Below are 22366 nucleotides of genomic sequence, written 5' to 3'. Positions count from 1 at the left end.
TTTATCAGCTGTAGTCAATGTCAGTAGTGTCTGTGAGTGCCCAAGTTGTCAGATTTGCAGCAGCCCATGGAGGTAGTAGTGTGACTATGAAGTGAATGTGTGCGTCTTCAGGCCCTAGAGTATTGAACATCAGGCACCCTATATTTGTGATGTCAGTAGTCAGACTTCTGGTGCTATGGGACACAGAGTGGGCTGTCTCTCTTTTCCCACCAAACAATCCTGAGTGATGCTGTGGCTTGTGGCATGAATAGCTGCAATTCCATAATTTTTTGATATGTGTGGGATCTTCTGCATGTCCTGCTGGATGGGCTAAGGTGATGCTGGCACTAACAACACCAAAATCCCCAGTCCTAGCAATAGGGGTTAATTGGAATTTTTCCCAGATTCCATTGGGTGGATACAAATTATGTTGATGCTCGTGCACTGGCAGATGTGGATTTGAACCAGAGAAATGAATGTATGATCTTCCATCACATGATTCTAAAGAATACTGTGCTAACAGTTATAGTTCCTGAGCTGCAGAGCAGATAGGATACCTTGCCTAGATCTCACAGGGAAATACGATATGCTGGGGATTGTGAACAGGAAACTCTTAACATACAGCAATGGAACTGAGACAGAGCCTTACCTACGTCCCAGAGGGCAATTACAGGTGTTTTGGGGACTTACAGGTCCAACGGTCACAGTTCCAGAGCTTCAGGATGCACTGTGGCTCTTATCTAGGTTCCCTTTTTCACACAAAGATTATGCTGTGGTTTGTGCTGGGGATTGGCAGGGATGGATATGGAGCAGTGGAATGTGAACATTCTCCCCACACACAAGAAGTGAACACAGTTGAACATGTAGTATGTAGTTCCAACATTCCCGGTCCTATAGCGGCAGGACTCAGGGAATACCTACCCTACATTCTTCAGATTGATCTCAGGTTATGCTGAATATTGTGTACTAGTAGGGGAAATCCTGGATCAGTGGGATGTAGTTCTTACCCAGAGGTGAGTACAGGTATCTTTGGGATTTATGGAACAGTCACAGACTTAGAACTGCAGAATGCAGTGGATTCCTTATCCAGGTCCTTTGGAATGAAATCATGAAAGTCACCTTTGAGTGACTCTGGAATATTATTCCAATATCCCCAATCTCAGAGAAACAGGACCCAGAGTGTTCCTTACCATGGTCCTACATGATGACCACAAGTTACAGTGAGTATTGTGCAGTAGCAAGTTCAAGCCTGCAGCAGAGGAATGCAGGTTATTTTGGGTATTGTGGACTGGCAGGCATCAGCCTGAGTCAGAATAATGCAGACAGGGCCCTTCAAATCCCACTGATGAGTGTGATAACTCCAGGAATTATAGCAACTAAAGCCCTATTACCAGAGCTGCAAGACACAGAATGGACTTTCCCCAGTTCCCAGTGCATGTAAAGGTGACCCTGGGGCTTGTGTCCTGGCCACCCCATACCCCGTGCTTAGAGATACAAAAGAGGATTTCCCCAGGTTTGATCCTCTGGGTTTGTGTAATGACTGCTGCTGGTGTTGATCACGCAGAACAAGGAAACATGGTACTAGAACTTGTGCCCAGCAACCACACAGCTGCAGATTACAGAGGAGCCTGGTCTCTCCCCTGTGAACATCCTGGCTCTGGGCTGGGGGTGGGGGAACTTCTGGCATTGATGGGGCTGCCTGCTTTCCCCCAATGCAGAATGGAATTTAGTAATGGCAGTACTGTAGCAACTCTGGTGTGACTGTTGGGGTTGGGGACCAGGCAATAGGCGTTCGTTTTTGGATCAAAGCAGCTGCTCAGACTCCAGTCAGCTTTCTGGACTGTATTTGAAGCCATTTAGGACTATGGAATGTTAGGACTGCCAGTCTGTGGTGCTGGTGGGAGTCATGGAGCTTTCTGCTTACCCCTTCCCTGCACAATTGAGTCCTCTTGACAGAGTAGGAACCATGGTGTGCTTTGTAATTCTCTGTACTGGCTTTTTGAATCTCTGTGTTGTTTCTGGTTCCATAATTTTTACTGAAGTTTACCTTCAATTTTCTGAAAACACTGTCCTTCCTTTGTAGTTCAGATTTTTTTCTGTGGGAGAGGCAAGTCTAGAGCTTTTCTGTTCAGCCATATTGTGTCTTATTTATATTATCTTTGATCACTCACATTTTTAAATTTTCGGAAATACTAAACATATATCTATTGTAAGACACTATTTTGTTTCATTTCATGTCGATCTTTCCAATTAAGTTAATTTATTGAGAGCAAGAGCTGTATTTTATTCATCTCCATAGCAACCAGAAAAGAATTTGGATTACTGGTAGATTTTTGTTGCATTGAACTACTGATGTCTTTAACCAAAAGAGATGACAGTGACTCTTCGAATAAAGAAATGAGTAAAGAATATTGCTAGGTGGGGCTGGCGCTGTGGTGCAGCAGGTTAAAGCCCTGACCTGAAGAGCGGCATCCCACGTGGGCACCAGTTCTAGTCCCAGCTGCTCCTCTTCCAATCCAGCTCTTTGCTATGGCCTGGGATAGCAGTAGAGGATGGCCCAAGTCTTTGGGCCCATGCACCCGCGTGGAAGACCTGGTAGAAACTCCTGGCTTCTGGCTTCGGATTGGCGCAGCTCCGGCCATTGACGCCATTTGGGGAGTGAACCAGCAGAAGGAAGACCTTTCTCTCTGTCTCTCCCTCTCACTGTCTGTAACTCTACCTCTCAAATAAATAAATAAAATCTTTAAAAAATAATATTGCTAGGAAATCCATAAAATCAAAGATTCCTTATTTTTAGCATTTGTAGTGGAAATCTGTTTTCTGGAAGCCCTGGGAACAGTCTCTTCCGTTGGCCCTGATAGTTGTTTTTGCCTCATTCTCTCTCACACTATTTCCATCTTTCTAGTTCTCTCCCAATGTTACCCTGAAAGACCACATCTTTGGAGCAGGCAACTTCCCACATCACCACACAAAGCTAGTATTAGTTCTAAATGACTTTGGAGTTTAAAGCTTTCCCAGCACCCTTCATTCTCTTTTACTTCTTAGGAAAAATACAAAATGGAAAACCTAGGGGCCAGTGCTGTGGCTCAGTGGGTTAACACCCTGGCCTGAAGAGCCAGCATTCCATATGGGCGCCGGTTCAAGAGCCAGTTGCTCCACTTCCGATCTAGCTCTCTGCTGTGGCCTGGGAAAGCAGTAGAAGATGGCCCAAGTCCTTGGGCTCCTGCACCCAGGTGGGAGACTGGAAGAAGCTCCTGGCTCCTGGCTTCAGATTGGCGCAGCTCCGGCCATTGCGGCCAATTGGGGAGTGAACCATAGGATGGAAGACCTCTTTCTTTGTCTTGCTCTTGCTCTCTTCACGTGCTCTCTCTCTGTCTCTCTCCGTTGTGGCCACTTGGGGAGTGAACCATAGGATGGAAGACCTCTTTCTCTGTCTCGCTCTCGCTCTCTCTCTCTCTGCCTCTCCTCTCTCTCTGTAACTCTGACTTTCAAATAAATTAATAAATCTTTAAAAAAAATGGAAAACCTAGCCAACTGCAAGTGGATTCCACAAACTGTTGTCAGATCATTTGTAGGAAATATATAAAAGGAAAAGACTCTTCATGGAACCCCATTCAGGAACATGGTTGAATATAATCTCAAGAATGGGAAAGTGTTCATGTGCTTAAACAGAGAAATTATTATTGTGTTTATGATAGCTCCATTTCCTTTCTAGTCCCATGATACTATCCTGTGATTTAATGATCTATTCATGACATGCTGAAGAAACACATTTTGAGAACAAAGTAAACATAACAGCAATTGTTTCTGAAGTTTAAAATATTTTTACTAATAAAAAAGTACAATAATCAAACTGAACAAGATTGCTTATAGTACCCAAGCATACACCCTGCCCAAATGCCACAGTAGGAGTGGCCCATTGAACTAGAAGTGAGTAACCTCTAAGTGCCCATGCTAATTGAGGCAATTCTTGACTATCTCCAGTTGCATAACAGACTTGTGGGTGGGAGATTGTTCATGATCGCAGCCTCAAAGCCATGCCTCTGGAGCAAAAATTAGTACAAAATAGAGGAAAAATGAGGTGTTGCTCTAAAGCACTAAAATAATGAGGTACAAACATAAGAGCTACATAGACTAAAGCTTAATATAATGTTTTTATAATTTCATTAAACAAAGTAACAATGACAAAACCCCAACCAATCCCTTCATGGCAGGCTCCTTTCCCCAACACACACACACACACACACACACACACACACAAAGAGAGTCAGTTTCTGGCACTACTCTCCTACTGTAACCTCCAGTTAAAAAACAGGGATAGACACCACCAGGGATTTTTTCCCTTTTTATTCAGGAATACAATCAAAACAGCACTGCGTATAACATAGTTATAAAGTAATGTCCAACATAACTGACCCTAGGAAACATATACTGGAAGGGAAGGAGAGCTTCTTAACAATTAGCAAAATAGCATCTCTTCTTCTGTCCCCCACAACCAGAAAAGGAAGTGGAAAGTGAAACCAGTGTTTGTAAAACAAAGAAAATTCCTGCCACTGGTATGAATTCCATCCACTTCCAGCACACTATCACCCCAGCCACCCTGCCCCACTTCTCCCCTACCTATACTTTCAGAGTACAGTAAGGAAAGAGAAAATGTAACTGGTGAAACTGAACTTGCCAAAGCCTGAATGGCTTTGGGAAATTGCCTTTGTGCTTCTGATAGGGTGACATGTAATGTGGTCCTGGCAGAGTGAGAAATGGGTAAATTATAGCTTTTGAAGCAATGGATTTTGCCCACCCATTCTTTAGATCCTAACAATGTTTTGAGTCTGGAAATACGTGATAATCTTATAGTTAGTAACAGAGAGAATGTAAAGAAAGTGAGCATAAGAAATACTATTGCTTCCAGTGGCCACTTTCAATTACCCCTCTGACTGACTCAAGTTTAACTCTTTATCATCTAGGAAGCCTAATTCCCTAATTTTCATATGGTAAATATAGGTTAGTATAATTTTCATCATAGTAATGGATATAATACTTTGTTGTTCATTTAAAGATCTCTTATCACTTTTGCCAACATCCATGAACAAGAAGCCTCACAACATTCCTGTGAGGTAGATATTTGGATCCCCATTTGGCAGATGGGTTAACTGAGGCACAGAGAGGTGATGTGACTTGCCTAAGGTCAACTAAGTAAAAGAGTGAGGGGAAATGCAGGAGAGAAGTAACTCAGAGTAGCAGTCCTATTGTCAGAGAACCATATTTAGCAGTGAGAAAAGATAGTGCTAAGTATTTCTTTAAATTGGACCCACCTGGTTTCCTCTGTGTCCATTCCTCTAGGGAACAGCATACTGTAGAGTATCAATAAGTTCCCTTAAACTGAAAGGTTAGGTCAATTCCAAAGGTTTAGTTAGTCTGAGAACATCTGGGGGGTAGAACAGACTCCCAAATAACACAAATCTCCAATTCTAGAATTTTGAAAAACATTTTGTTTCAAAGATCTGTAAGAATTTTAAAAAATTACTATCATGTACATAAGCACTGTGTTCTAGTTGATAAAGTTTCTCCCTATGAGTGTACAGATTAACAATTTAGATGCTGCAATATATGTATATACTGGAATTGAACAATTAAATTAATAGATGGCAGAGGGTGGGGCCCAGGTTCGTCACTATTGGAGAGAGAGGCTACAGATAAGAGGAAAATGCTACAATAAGTCATCCAGTAATGATTTAAGAGTGCAATACATCAACATGAACTCATGTTTAGCTAAAGATATGGATTATTACATGTAGGAATATCTAAAGATACGTGTATATGCGTAGGTTACTATATACACATATATTTTCTTTCTCTGTCAGCTGAGAAGGCCTAGAAGAAACTATACCCCAGTAGCAGCAAGCATACAACATTCCCAGATTTCAGTTTCTAATACCATTCTCTAATACATGGAACCAGGACTCCTCGGAGAAATGGCTGATTATAGGAATGAACCAAAAAGTGTATAGGATGAGCCTGGAACACCTTGCAGTGCCAAAAAGTAAAGACATGCTTAAAATAATAAATGGGGTATATCAAAATGACTTGACAGTCAATGCAAAAGAGTTCTGTATGGCCAAAGCTGGAACAATTTGAAAAATCAAATAAATAAAATAGTATTGGGTTGTAGCACAAAGTATAAAATAAATATCCATGAGTCCATGCTGATATAAATGACTGCTTAAATAAATAGAGAGAGTGAAAATTCTCCTGTGCAGGCAGAATAATTTCAAATAATTCATGTAGATACTTGCTCTCATGAATGTGGTACATAACTCACCACCTCTTGAGCATGAGCTGTACATAGTGACTTCCTTCCTAAGAGTACAGTATTAAAAAGAGGAAAAAGAATATAAGAGAAAAACCTGATAAAAACTATCTCAACCAGGTGATCAAGGTTAACATCAAGAGTGATAAGTCATCTAAATAAGTGATAAGTCATGAAAATGGCACCTCACCTCTGTGGTCTTCCTCCTAAAAACCCATAACCCCAGTCTATCATAGAAAAAACATCAGATAAATCTCAACTGAGAGACATATTACTCAAGGCTGTCAAGGTAATTGAAAATAAGGAAAGCCTGAGAAACTGTCATAACCAAGAGGAACCTAAGGAGATATGACCAATATATGTAAATGCAGTATTCAGAATGGGATGTTGGAACAAAAAAAATATATATAAAGTAAAACTAAAAAAAATTTGAACAAGCTATGGACTTCAGTTAGTATTAATGTATCGTTATTGCTTCATTAATTGTAACAAATGTACCACAGTAGTGGTAAAAATGAGAGGAAACCAGATGTGAGGTACATGGGGACTCTACACTATCATTGCATTTTTTCTATAAATGCGAAACTACTCCACAATGAAAAGTTTATTAAAAAAGAAGTCACTATCACAAATCTTTCTGTTTTTTCCATAATGAACTCCACCTAATTTGCCCAAATGATTCACATTATTCATAGTTTTTCTTAGAGCATACATCATAATTATCAAGTTATGCTCAACTGCAAATCATCTACAGATGGAGGAATTCCACTGCAACAAATCCAATGATCTTATCCAATCCTACCAAACAAAACCATTCATGTCATAGGCAACTGTCCATGCTAACAGTTTTCTGCAAGCATAAACAAAGCAAACTCAAACCCTAAATATTGTCCAGGAGAGACACATTTTTGTTACTTTCCTCTTAATTGTCATTTAGGAAAGTTTTATGTGCTTTTGGTGAATTAACTTTGTACTGTATTGTTTTTGAATCCCTATATGTTTATGAAATTCCTTTAATGAATCTTAGAACACTTCTTAAAGCATAGATAAGTAATTGAAAGATTTTATTATTTGAGAACCAGGTTAAAATTGATTCTTGAGTATGGACAATTAACAAACTATTTAAAATTCTTTCATTCCCTTATATAAAATTCTTTTAATAAAGATGCAGGGATATCAGGAACACCAATGTTTGAGATCATAATTTGATCATCCCAATTAGTACAAGTATTTTTGACAGTATTTATAAATAGATGATATGTCTCAATGCAAAAGATCCTGCAGTCTAACAGGCACAAATAAGTTCTGAACTCTGGACAAGAGGTCATGGGATCCAAACTGTGGAGAAAAATAGGTAAGCCCTTGGGCTCTACTGTGAAACACTGTACCAACTACTTAATTATAAGCTTAAATTTACATATGATAGAAATTCACCTTTATTAATATGTCTTGCAGCTATACAGAGGTCCCTCTTTAATAGACTGGCCTAAATACTTCCCAGTGCTTTAGTAATCATTATATAGTTTAGAACTCACGCACCAAATGTCAGGAATAGGCTCATATCAAAATAACAATGATAGTAGTAAAAACTCACATGTTGTTTTGAAAATACAGATACTTCTTAAATTTATGGAGCAACAAGGATCTGGAAAGACACTGTAAATTGAAGGGATGATAAATAAAACAGATATTATAGAAGTGTTAGAATAGAAGAACCATATGCCTGATGTTATATGGCAATGATCACAATCACATTTCACTTACTTACTATTTAATCAACTATTAATGATTTTTGAGTCATCTAAAGTTTTCTGAAGTGTAACATACAAAATTGGACAACTATCATAACCAATAACATAAATTTTCTTTAATTTGGTTTAATAATGTGACCTCTGGAAGAATGAGTATGCAGATGTATAAGGCCTTAAGGAAATATCTGAAGGGAGAATCTGACCCGTATTTGTTTCACCTGTAACATATGAGGAATGGGTAGACTATCAGCTAACAGGATCCCTTCTTGGTGCTAGAGTTCTATGAATTAGTCAGTGTAGAGAGCCTCAGGAGGTAGTGACCTAAAGTTTTCAAGCAGGGACTGGTTGAGTATCTACCAAGGGAAAAGGGTTCAATATGAAGATAACTGTTAGGAGAGAGGATGAATCCAAATCCAAGTGATGCAAAGCTCCCTCCTCCAACCCAGAAGAGGAAATATGCAGTGTGGAGGTAGATTTGAAGTCCAAGGCCAGAAAAAGAGGGTTTTATGACCCAGAGCATATTCTTAAACAGTCTGACTGGGTGATAAAATATGTGTACATATCTGTAATAATGCACAAAAGAAATGGCTTAGGTCTTCATAGCAATTACAAAACATCAAATTATTTTTTTTGGATGTCAGTTTTCACAAAAAGCCATATTCCATTTAAAACATAGGAATGATTATCAGTAATGCCATAGAGTGAAGAAAAATTTCTGTCTTCCAATCTCTCCCCTCTGTATAATATGGCCCCAGTGTAAAATTTCTCATCATGCAATACACTCAACAGTTGCTTATGTAAACAAAAGAATAAACAGTACAGTGCAACCCCTTAAGACACTGCTTCAATAGGATACCGTTTGAATGAGGTTTATAATTAACAGCACTTTTGATGTCTTATCCAAATGAAAGTTCACTCGATATGTTTTAGGATTGTCCCAAGTCTATTTGTTCTTGTCACTGCCTGATATACTCTTCTGGAACACTTTGCTCCCCACTGACAGGTCTATGTGTGCTTTGAATATTTGCCCAATTTAACTTAACAAAGAATGCAATTGTGCAGCAGAATCCTTAATCCTGAAGGAGAAAGAAGAGGAAGAGAAGAGAAAAGGACAGGATAATCTTTTCATTCCCTTTGAATGAAGCAGAAGCACCAGCACTGTCTGAAAATCAAACTGCCAGAAGAAACAAGATTGGATTTACAAAACATTTGAGTTTGATATGGGACTCAGCTTATACACTGAGAATGTGCCCCATACTCAGGCCCCAAATCCTTATAAATCTTAGCAATCAACTACATTGTTTTGCCCCTTCTATCTAGGAATTTGGGGAAAAAGTCATTTTAGGACACTACCAATTACCCTTAAGTATTGACTAAAAAAATATATGTATGGATAAGAGTTCTAGAAAACAAGGAGAAAAAATAGGAGGGGAAAGCAGCGTATGTTTGTTCACAGCCTTAAGTTTGATTCCTGTTTAGTTATCGTAGGAAAATGTCTTATTTCAGAGCAAAGGGAAGGGGGCAGCCATGGGTGCCGCTCTGGAATTCAACCCATGTGGAGGTTGAAAAAACTGGGGTCTGGACAATGGAGAGGTAAAGGTGGAATATGAAGAGGCCCATGAGAGAATAGCTATCTTTTCCTCCAGTCTTCTCAACCTGTCTCAAGGAGCTGTTCAAACCCCATCCAAGAGGCAGGTTGAAGTCAGAGGGAAAAAAATGGTCTTGATCTCAGCACAAATACAGGAAAGAGATCAGTGCAGTTCCTCTAGTGCAGCTTGTGACTCTCACATTGTGTCGTGGCGCCGGCGGTGCAGGGACAGGTGGTCAGAGCGAGAAAAACTGCGGTTGCAGTCTGTGCACCGGAAAGGCTTGATGCCTGTGTGCTTGCGGAAATGGCGGGTGAGCTCATCTGAACGAGCAAATTTCCAGGAGCAGCCATCCCAGGTGCATTTATAAGGCTTTTCTCCTGAAATGAAACATGACAAAACAAAGGGAATCAGAGAGGAAATGCTTGATTACTAGAATGACAAAAGGATACCTAAATTTTATCACATGATTAGCAAAAAGGTGAGAATATTATTTTTAAGACATACTTTCATTCACCTGTAAAATTAATTAGTTTATTCATAAATAAAAATTGTATTTATTTGTTGTAAACAATATGTTTTGAAATATATACACACGGAGGATTGGCTAAATTGAACGTACACATGCATTCCCTCACATATGTATTAATTTTTGTGGTAAGAACACTTCAAATCTACTTTTTTGGTAATTTTCAAAAATATAACACAGTGTTATTTACAGTAGTCCTAAAGAGAGTCCAACATAACAGAGTGGAAAGCACATAGGCATTGGCTCAAACAGGCTTTCATTTGAATCCTGATTCTAACACAAATACTTTTTCCTGGCTGGGTCTCTGTTTCCTCATAAAAATATATCACAGGGATGATCAAAATATTTTCTTTTTTAACAGCTAGTATGCAATAAAACTGGAATCCAACCTAAGGACTTTCGATGCTTTCCACTATACTAAAGTATATCATAGTCTCTCTTCTAATATTTCCCACCAAATATTCTAAAATAAGAACCATATACATAGGAAAACCATGTGATTTAACAGAAAGGAACTTCAGCTAAGGCTACCAGCCTTTTTCTGTGTAAGGTCAGAAATATAAAGAACATAGAATGGTATGGGGACAACTGTTGGGTCAAACTTTTTGAAATAACTCCATACTCAGAATCTTCAGATTGTATCTGAATTATATATGGGATATGTATGCTCAGGATAGAAAGTAAACAGAAAAGGAAGCATAAAAATTAACACAGCATGACCCACTATATTGTACAAATTACACACCACTGAATGCAAGCAATATTAATTATTATATGCTTAAATGTAAATTATGAGACAAATTATTAACAGTGATGAGACATGGTGAGAAGATGATTTTTCCTTTTTTACTTTACATCCTTTTGTATAACTCTGAATACTCATGGTTTATATGTAATAAAAATTTTAAAATAAAAAGGAGGCCAGCACCACGGCTCACTTGGCTAATCCTCCACCTACAGCACCGGAACCCTGGGTTCAAGTCCCAGTTGGGGCACCAGATTCTGTCCCGGTTGCTCCTCTTCCAGTCCAGCTCTCTGCTATGGCCTGGGAGGGCAGTGGAGGATGGCTCAAGTGCTTGGGCCCTGCACCCACGTGGAAGACCAGGAGAAGCACCTGGCTCCTGGCTTCGGATCAAAGCAGCGCATCGGCCGTGGCGGCCATTTGGGGGGTGAACCAACGGAAAAGGAAGTCCTTTCTATGTGTGTGTCTCTCTCTCACTGTCTAACTCTGCCTGTCAAAAAAATAAAATAAAATAAAATAATAAAGAGGAAAACAACTATATGAATGAAAATAAATATACACTGTGGTTACATATGTGTTGTAGGATTAGGTAATGTTTGCTTTCTTAATATATTTATCTATTTCCCATCTCATATAAAAAGCATTTACTCGTCCTGCGCCGCGGCTCACTAGGCTAATCCTCCGCCTTGCGGCGCCGGAACACCGGGTTCTAGTCCCGGTCGGGGCACCGGATTCTGTCCCAGTTGCCTCTCTTCCAGGCCAGCTCTCTGCTGTGGCCAGGGAGTGCAGTGGAGGATGGCCCAAGTCCTTGGGCCCTGCACCCCATGGGAGACCAGGATAAGTATTGGATCAGCGCGGTGTGCCGGCCACGGCGCGCTGGCCGCGGCGGCCATTGGAGGGTGAACCAACGGCAAAGGAAGACCTTTCTCTCTGTCTCTCTCTCTCTAACTGTCCACTCTGCCTGTCAAAAAAAAAAAAAAAAAGCATTTACTCTATGAGAAACAGTGACTTGATCAGCCCTTGCCCTGACTGTTGATGAACAACTTAATACGTTATCCCTCTTAGTATTTTTTTTGTTTGTTCTACTTAATACTTTTGGTTGAATACTGTAATCAATACACAGTTATTCTCAAGTGTTGAAACTTAACTGAAAAGTGATCGCTGTTAAATATAAGAGTGGGAATAAGAGAGGGAAGAGATGTGCAATTCGGGACATGCTCAAGCTGACTTACCTCAAACGGTAGAGTTAGAAACATACCAGGGGATCCCAATTCAATCCCATCAAGGTGGCATGTACCAATGCCATCTCACTAGTCCTGGTGATCAATTTCTGTTCACAACTGACCATAATGATAGGACTAAGAGCCAAAGGGAGCACACAAACAAGACTAGTGTCTGCTAATACTAGCTGATAGAATAAAAAAGGGAGAGAATGATCCAACATGGGAAGCGAGATACACAGCAGACCCATAGAATGGCAGATGTCCTAAACAGCACTCGGGCCTCAGAATCAGCCCTTAAGGCACACGGATCTGGCTGAAAAGCCCATGAGAGTATTACAGGCATGGAAAGCCAAAACACTCTGGCAAAAAAAAAAAAAAACTAAATGAGAGATCTCTGCGAGTGAGATCCCAGTGGAAAGAACAGGTCATCAAAGAAGGAGGTACCTTTCTCTCAAGGGAGGAGAGAACTTCCACTTTGACTACGACCTTGTCTAAATATGATCAGAGTCAGCGAACTCAAAAGGCTTCCATAGCCTTGGCAACTCATGACAAGAGCCTAGGGTCATTACTGATGCCATAAACAAGAGTGTCAATTTGTTAAGTCAACAACAGGAGTCACTGTGTACTTACTCCTTATGTAGGATCTCTGTCCTTAATGTGCTGTACATTGTGATTTAATGCTATAACTAGTACTCAAACAGTATTTTTCACTTTGTGTTTCTGTGTGGGTGCATACTGATGAAATCTTTACTTAATATATGCTAAACTGATCTTCTGTATATAAAGAGAATTGAAAATGAATCTTGATGTGAATGGAAGGGGGGAGGAAGAGGGAAAGGGGAGGGTTGCAGGTTGGAGGGAAGTTATGGGGGGGGAGCCATTGTAATCCATAAGCTGTACTTTGGAAATTTATATTCCTTAAATAAAAGTTTTAAAAAAAGCATTTACTATTTTGTAATCAGAAATGAGCAATAATTCACACACAAAATTAATTAGTATTTTCATGGTCTTTCTTCCCCGGCTCTTTTTTTCTTTTTATACTTGTAAATCCTCCAGAGCATTTAAGTTTATACTGCTCTAAATTCTGGTGGCAATATGGATTGCACATACTGTTTTTCAACTTATTGCTCACCCCCTACTAACCTTCTTAAGTGTTTGCTAATTAACTGTATAGCTTTCAAATAATGGGCAACAGAATAAAATCCAGCCTGACTCACAGCTTTGGACCATACCCAGGCAGCAATTTTGATAATTAAAGATGTCAATTGTTTATTATGTCAATATTGAGAAATTGCTGCATTAGCTGGTAATAAGATCGAAGTCAGCGAACTCAAAAGGCTTCCATAGCCTTGGCAACTCATGACTAGAGCCTAGGGAGATTTCTGATGCCATAAACAAGAGTGTCAATTTGTTAAGTCAACAACAGGAGTCACTGTGTACTTAACTTCTCATGTGGGATCTGTCCTTAATGTGTTGTCCAATGTGAAGTAATGCTATAACTAGTACTGAAACAGTATTTCACACTTTGTGTTTCTGTGTGGGTGCAAGCTGATTAAATGTTTACTTAATATATACTGAATCGATCTTCTGTATATAAAGATAATTGAAAATGAATCTTGATGTGAATGGAATGGGAGAGGGAGTGGGAGATGGGAGGAGTGCGAGTGGGAGGGAAATTATGGGTGGGGGAAGCCATTGTACTCCATAAACTGTACTTTGGAAATTTATATTTACTAAATAAAAAAAGAAATAAAAAAGAAAAAAGTAACACCAACAAAAAAAAGTTATAAAGTCAGAAAAAATGATGAATAAAAATATTGTAAGTCAGTGGTTGATTACTGGGAAAAAAAAAAAAAGGAATGACATAGGGCTGAATGTCTTGAGGCCAAAAGAAGGTCAGTGAAATATTATCAGGTGAAAAGATAAAGCTATCAAATGATTATCAACACGCACACACACATACACACGCACACATCAGACAAAGGAAAGATCTAAAAGGCTTCATAGAAAATTATTAACAGTGGGGAGGAGAATGAAATTTTAGAGGGTGATGAGAATGTGTGAATGCGATTTTCAGCTTTTGTTCTACATAATTTTATATCATATCCACACTTCTCAACTGCTACATTGCTGTCTATATATTTTGTTGCGATCTCTCCAGAATTTCTCCTGAGAATTTCGACCTTCCATATACCCAAATGAAGAAAATTTGTCTTATAAAGTAGTGACACCTTGTGGTGGTTGGGGCTCATTGCTAGAACACTCAAACTGAACAGCAATTCAGCAAGGGGGTCTATTTTCATTTTCAAAAGCAATTATCTTTAATCATCATTGAACAAACTACAGTTTGTGCCAACTTCATATGATACAACTTATGACCTCTATCAACTTATTGTCTAAATTGAAAAATAAGACATACACAGAAAAAAAAGAATTTGTAATATAAACATGAACTATGTGACAATGATAGTATGGGAAATGTAAGTTCCAAGGCTACATAACACTCTCACAGATAAAGTGAAAACACTGATATGGAGGTATGGGTAGGTTTTAGATGAGTAGAAGACAGAAAGCAACTCATTCAGTTGGGTGCAAGGTATGGTAAGACATAGGATTAGCTATCCTGGAGGATGGAGCATCTGTACAGGAGTACTACGAGATGATCTCAATTATAAAAGCTAGGCCAAAATAATCGGATTTAATAAAAGGGAAGGTGGGGAAGGAGCAGTGTGAACTAGGTGCAAGCCATGAGGATGGATTGACAATATATAAACTTTAAATAATAATAAAATAGACTAAAGTTAGTAGTTCTTGTTATCACCACATGCCAATTTTGAACTTTTTCAATGATAAAATACTCTTCATTGCCAGGACACACAGCTCCCAAAGCCCTTTTCCTCTTGGTACACCACTTCATGAAGGCAATTAGAGCATGCACTAGGCTAACACTGAATGTGTTTTTAACACAAGGGTAACTCTGCCAAAGTTGTACATGAAAATAAAAAAAAACATGATGTGTAAGGTGGATTATAGTGAGCAGGAGGTTACTAGCACACAAAGTAGGTGCTTAATTAATTATTTATTGAATTGCTAGGGCAAGCAAGAATAAATGTCAGAAAAAAATCTGAGGATGGCAGAGGGACTGAAATTGAAAACAAAACATAAATAACAGTTAGCATTTATTGAATGTTTATTACATGCCAGACACTACAAATATTTTAGACTATTTCTATTCTCTGATAAGGAAACAGAGGTGAAGAGAATGGACATCTGGCTTAATGGTTAAGATACCCACATCCTGTATCATAATGCTTGAACTTGAGCCTCAGCTCCATAGATAGATTTATTGAATTTTGGGTCCCTCTTGTAGTTGCCTTGGCAGCACTAGAACAAATGATTTCATAGGTCTTATATGGCCCATAGGCCAGATATTCCCCCATGTCTGCATAAGGCAGTCACAAACACAACTCAAAGCTTAGAAATGTCTATATAAGAGGAAACAAAAGACTCCACTAAGACATTATCAGAACTCATAAGAGTTGGGTAAAGTGGCCTTATCTAAAATTAACACAAAAAATCAACAGCTGTTGTATACACAGAAAAAGATATGGCTTAGGAAGAACATGTAGTATCAGTCTTATGCTCAATAGCTACAAAAAATTAAATACCTTAGAATAAATTTAACAAAGGAGATGAAATATCTCTACAGTGAAAATTACAAAATATTTAAAAAAGAAATAGAAGAAACAAAAATGGAAAAACATTCCATGTTCATGAATTGGAAGAATTAATAATTAAATCTCCACACTACTGAAAGCAATTTACAGATTCAATGTGATCCTAATCAAAATACCAACAACACTCTCAGATCTAGAAAAAATGATGCTAAAATTCATATGGAAACACAAGAGACTATGAATAGCCAAAGCAATCTTAAATAATAAAGATGAAGCCAGAGGTATCACAATACCATATTAAATGACATACTACAGAGCAGTTACAATTAGAACAGCCTGGTACTGGGCAAAACTAGACACAAAGATCAATGGATGGCCAGCGCCATGGCTCAGTAGGCTAATCCTCCACCTAGTGGCGCCGGCACACCAGGTTCTAGTCCCAGTTGGGGCACCGGATTCTGTCCCGGTTGCCCCTCTTCCAGGCCAGCTCTCTGCTGTGGCCCAGGAAGGCAGTGGAGGATGGCCCAAGTCCTTGGGCCCTGCACCCCATGGGAGACCAGGAGAAGCACCTGGCTCCTGCCTTTGGATCAGCATGGTGCGCCGGCCACAGCACGCTGGCCGCGGCGGCCATTGGAGGGTGAACCAACGGCAAAGGAAGACCTTTCTCTCTGTCTCTCTCACTATCCACTCTGCCTGTAAAAAAAAAAAAATCAATGGAACAGAATAGAAACTCCAAAAATTAGTCCCCGCATCTACAAGCAACTAATGTTTGACAACAGTGCTAAAATCAATCCCTGGAGAAAGGACAGTCTCTTCAAAATGAATGGTGCTGGGAAAATTGGATCTCTACACACAGAAGTATAAAATAAGACCCCCTACCTTACACCTTATGTAAAAACCAACTCAAAATGGATCAAGGATCTAAATCTATAACCTGATACCATCAAATTACTAGAGGAGAACACTGGGGAAACTCTGTAAGACATTGGCATAGGCAAAAACTTCTTGGAAAAGACCCCAGAAGAACAGGCGATCAAACCCTGTTAAGATGAGATTACATCAAGTTGAGAAGCTTCTGCACTGTAAAGGAAACAATCAAAGTGAAGAGGAAATTGACAGGATGCAAGAAAATATTTGCAAACTATGCAACTTATAAAGGATTGATATCTAGAATATATAAAGAGCTCAAAAAACTCAACAACAACAAAACAAACAATCCGGTTAAGAACTGGAAAGAAGAGGAAATTCGAATGGCCAGCAGACACATGAAAAAAATGCTCAGTATCACTAGCCATCAGGGAAATGCAAACCAAAAACATAATGAGGTTTCATTTCATCCCAGTTAGAAAGGCTTGCATACAGAGATCATCATCAACAACAACAACAACAACAAACAAGCTGGCGAGGATGAGGGGAAAATGTACCCTAATCCACTGTTTGTGAGAACATAAACTAGTACAGCCATTGTGGAAGACAGTATGGAGATACCTCAGAAAGCTGAAAACAGATATAGCATTCCATCAATCTCACTCCTGGGAATATACCCAAATGAGATGAAATAAGCACATGAAAGAGTTATCTGTGCCCTTGTTTATTGCAGCTCAATTCACAATAGCTAAGATATGGAATTAAACCAGATGTCTATCAAATTATGACCGGAAAAAGAAATCGTGATGTGTTTATATATACATATATATGTGTATATATATATATCTTTATATATATAAATTGTTATATATATAATGTGATGTATACATATATGTATAAATGCACACTTCTCAGCCATAAAAAAGAATGAAATCCTGTCTTTTGCAACAAAATGAATGCAACTGGAAACTATTATACTTAGTGAAATATGGCAGTCCCAAAAAGACAAATACCATATGTTTTCCCTGATTGTGGTAACTAATAGAGCACCAAAGAAATGTAATATACATAAGTGAAATTGACATTTTGAGATTAGATGATTTTTTACAGCTCTTGTCTCTACTGTTGAAGAACAGTGTTTTCTTTTTCCTATTATTTATGGAACTCTGCTTAGTGTAGGGTTAATTTTGTGAGTACAAAATAGACTGGGAGTAGATCATTGTAAAAATTTAAGGAAGGAATGGGAAAGGAAGAATGAGGGAAGAAGGAAGGGTGGGAACATGGGCAAGAGTGAAGGTAGACTGGGAAGTATACTCTGCTCCTGCATGCATATATATGAAATACACAAAATTTGTTCACCTGAAAAAATAAAATAAAAACAAAAGCAAAAACATTCTCTATATATTGGGCTTATCTTACGAAAAGCTGACACCAGAGAAGCTGACACATGAGAAACTATATATTGGGCCCTTCTATGAGAAGGTGACACCACTCTGGGGGAAAATAGCACTGAAATCTAAAAGGAAAATAAAAGCAAATAATATATATTCTGTTATCTCAGTTCAAACATTAAAGGGGGGGGTTATATGAAAGACAGCCAAACCTTCAGTATTATAAATACACTTCTGGCCGGCGCTGCAGCTCACTAGGCTAATCCTCCACCTGCAGCGCCGGCACCCTGGGGTTCTAGTCCCTGTTGGGGTGCCGGATTCTGTCCCGGTTGCTCCTCTTCCAGTCCAGCTCTCTGCTCTGGCCTGGAAGGGCAGTGGAGGATGGCCCAAGTGCTTGGGCCCTGCACCCGCATGGGAGACCAGGAGGAAGTACCTGGCTCCTGGCTTCAGATTGGTGCAGCACGCCAGCCTTAGTGGCCATTTGGGAGGTGGACCAACGGAAGGAAGACCTTTCTCCTTGTCTCTCTCTCTCATTGTCTAACTCTGCCTGTCAATAAATAAATAAATATATAAATACACTTCCAACCTGTGTATATATGGGACCTTCTAGAGAGGCATGTGTTAAGATACATTCAAATTCAAACCATAGGTCTCTGGACAACAAAAGTCAAATGGGATCACTTAGTCCAAGCCCCTCATTTTTGGGAAATCTGAGATCAATGAGATAGACTTGTACCAGATAATACAGCACTTAGGTGGTGAGCTGAGATTAGAACTCAGGTATTCTAAGCTCCTTGTTCATCATTTTATTCCTCTTTACCTTCAAGAAGCATGATTTCAAAACCCAGAGGGGAAATATGTGAACTGGCATCTTCATGTATGTGAAGGCAATAGATAGTAAGGAAAGGACATTTGAACTCAATTCTATCTGGACAAATCAATGATATATGTATGTTTTAATTATACCACATTGCTTCTCATTAAATAAACTCATTCAATAGGCTTCAGATCTACTTTCTAACTTTATAATCTAGAAAATATAGAACTGCTACCTAAACCCACTGATCAATCTTAATATTACATAGAGACAATCAAGTGGCATGTGCTCTCTAAAATCATGCAACAGAAAGTACACAACATCTCTTATGATCTATTGTTGCCAAAAATTGAAGTTGAATTTGATTAACCCTCCAGATTTATCCATCAACTTATAGGAACTATGGGGAACCAGTAACACATTGTAATTATGCAATAAAGATATAATCATAAAAATTCAAAACATGGAGAGCTCTATTGGAAAAATAACCAATGTTTTATGTTGAAAAACCAAGGGCTGGCACCATGGCTCACTTGGTTAATCCTCTGCCTGCAGTGCCGGCATCCCATATGGGCTCCGGGTTCTAGTCCCGGTTGCTCCTCTCCCAGTCCAGCTCTCTGCTGTGGTGTGGGAGGGCAGTGGAGGATGGCCCAAGTGCTTGGGCCCCTGCACCTGCATGGGAGACCAGGAAGAAGCACCTGGCTCCTGGCTTCAGGTCGGCGCAGCGCCGGCCATAGCAGCCATTTGGGGAGTGAACCAACAGAAGAAAGACCTTTCTCTCTGTCTTTCTCTCTCTGTCTAAAACTCTACCTGTCAAATAAATTAAAAAAAAAAACAAAAGAGGAAGAAAAATAAATATTATAATTATGAGAAATATTAACCAAATTCAATGAATGATCTTTGTTTAGATACGGATTTCAGCAATGCTTTAAAGAATAGTTTTTAAACATTTGAGGAAATTTGATATTAAGGAAATTTTATATACTAATAGTATTGTGCTTATTTTGGAAAGTGTCTGTTAACATATATTCTGACATACTTATGACAAAAATATGATGTTTGGTATTTGTTTCAAAATAATTAAATAGGGGGATGGGGGAGTAAGTGGGAATGTAGAAGAAACAAAATTGGCATGGACTGATATAATTTTTAACGTTAGATGAAGAGTACAACAAAGTACAGTAAGCTATTTTTCTCATATTAAAAGCTTAGGTTGGGGCCAGTGCTGCAGGTGTAGAGGGTAAAACCACTGCCTGCAGTGCCAGCATCCCATATGGGCACCAGTTCATGTCCCGGCAGCTCCACTTCTGATCCAGCTCTCTGCTGGGAAAGCAGTAAGAAGATAGCCTAAGACCTTGGGCCCCTGCACGTGTGTGGGAGACCTGGAAGAAGTTCCTGACTCCTGGCTGCGGATCAGCACAACTCCAGCTGTTGTGGTCATCTGGAGAGTGAGCCAGTGGATGGAAGACCTCTCTATCTCTCTCCCTCTGCCTCTCTGTAACTCTGCCTTTCAAATACATAAATAAATCTTCCCCCAAAAAAGCTTTGTTTTAAATGTGTATACACACACACACACAAATACACATGGCAAGTTGAAATGTATCTGTGAAGTGCTTCTAAGTTACTACACCTGAGATCACAAACCAATGGCAAAATATAGTCAGTAGAATCAGTATCCATTCATATTAAAGAGAAGCAAATAAAAAAATCAATAAATAAAAATAGAGTCATGAAAATATTGGGATAATGGAGCCTGGAAATCTATCACTTGCTCATAGCTTCAAAGTACAGCAACAAGGTTTCTGGGACCTTCCACACACATCTTAATATAGCAAAGGTAAAACAGCAAATATTTACATGAACAGAGGACCTCTTCCTTGTCCAAGTTATCTAACTTTCAATTCTAAGCTGGGAGGAGTTGTAAAGGCAAAGGGCAACAAATTTATGGCTAATGTGTTGCATCTGGGTTCTAGGCAGTTTCCTTTGAATTTTTAGTGTCAAAAAGAATTTTTTAACTGGATGCCAGAATTAAAAATCTAAGACATTTCACATGAAAACCTTTATTTTCTGGTTGTGGTGTTTAAAAATTAAGAAATTTACTAATACTCAGCTGGAGCTAAATAGCAGTTCTGCTTCAAATGGGGCATGTGCCCTCCAGTTTGAGTCAGCCATCATGATGTCTGCTTTACTCATTTATGTGTAACTTTTTTCCTAATATGAATAAAAGTACATCATATGCAAATGCATGGTGCTGAGCTCCAAAAGCCTGCTTTAATGTTGACTAGTTTAAATAACTTTTGTACTTTTCCATACTCAGAAAAACCTGTGGGGCCCTGGTAGAAGGGGATGGAGTAATATTCTATCTGCCTTGGCCGGCACCTTGGCTCACTAGGCTAATCCTCTGCCCTGCGGCGCCGGCACACCGGGTTCTACTCCCGGATGGGGCGCCGGATTCTATCCCGGTTGCCCCTCTTCCAGGCCAGCTCTCTGCTCTGGCCCGGGAGTGCAGTGGAGGATGGCCCAAGTGCTTGGGCCCTGCACCCCATGGGAGACCAGGAGAAGCACCTGGCTCCTGGCTTCAGATCAGCGCAATGCGCCGGCCACAGCAGCCACTGGAGGGTGAACCAATGGCAAAAGGAAGACCTTTCTCTCTGTCTCTGTCTCTCTCTCTCACTGTCCACTCTGCCTGTCAAAAAATAAAATAAAAAAAATTCTGTCTGCCTTAATTTTCGCCGCAGTGCTACAAATTTCCAATTATAAAGACTCACAGTGGTGGTGACCAATCAGAACACACCACACTCAGTGTTTTCCTAGGCTGGTTTTTACATGTTGCCTTATAGTAAGAACAAGGCAGAGGTTAAAAACCTTGAATGGAGCCTGTGCATATGACTATAAAAGAATCAGTCTTTGTTGCAAGATGTCCTTCCCTTCTGAGCTCTCAGATATAGTGTGCGTGTGTGTATGTGTGTGTGTGTGTGTTGAAGGTTGGTTGGTGTTTGCAGACCTGTATGAATTCTGCGGTGAGCTTTCAGGTGAGAGCTTTTAGTGTACACTTTGCTGCATCCTGCAAAGTCACACTGATGAATTCGTCTTCTCTTCAAATCAAGTGACTCCTCTCCCTGCATTTGGGTCATTGCAGCTGGTCTGAACAAAAAAAGAAATAAGGTCAAAAACTTACATTAATGTGAAGATTAAAGAAATAGTCTTACATATAGTAGTGCCACATAATACCTGGTTTTAATTTATATAAATGCAATGCTGGATCCCCCTGAGAAGAAATAATTGGACTAGCACAAGCAATTCTCTCAAGTAGACCATTTCTTTCAGTAAATGCAAGGCCTCAGAAAGCATGCAAAGTACTTATGCTTCCTTGGTTGGTTGTATTCCCAGAGTGAGCATTTCATTGCAACGCATATGATTGTTGTGCTTAAGGAAGCTTATTTTTCATGCAACATTGTTGCTGAACACAAGCCAACTGGTTCCAACAATGGTAGACA

The 22366-nt window shown here is 39.5% G+C and overlaps 1 protein-coding gene across 7 annotated transcripts in view; it reads right to left on the bottom strand.

Moving 5' to 3' along the window:
* Positions 1-7333: 7333 nt before the first annotated feature.
* The window catches only part of KLF8 (KLF transcription factor 8), a 275328-nt gene continuing 260295 nt past the window's right edge, over positions 7334-22366 (bottom strand). For all 7 annotated transcript variants that reach the window (XM_017349867.3, XM_051827724.2, XM_008272679.4 and 4 more), the window contains 2 exons: positions 21874-22013; positions 7334-10003 (listed from right to left, as the gene is read on the bottom strand). In XM_017349867.3, coding sequence (XP_017205356.1) covers positions 9822-10003; positions 21874-22013 — 322 coding nt within the window. In that variant the 3' untranslated portion in view covers positions 7334-9821. The remainder of the gene's footprint in view (positions 10004-21873; positions 22014-22366) is intronic.

The sequence above is a fragment of the Oryctolagus cuniculus genome, chromosome X (genome assembly GCF_964237555.1).
Source record: "Oryctolagus cuniculus chromosome X, mOryCun1.1, whole genome shotgun sequence".
In the NCBI taxonomy this organism is placed as follows: domain Eukaryota; kingdom Metazoa; phylum Chordata; class Mammalia; order Lagomorpha; family Leporidae; genus Oryctolagus; species Oryctolagus cuniculus.
Note: the sequence above shows the minus strand (reverse complement) of the source record. Positions and strands in the feature narration are given on the sequence as shown.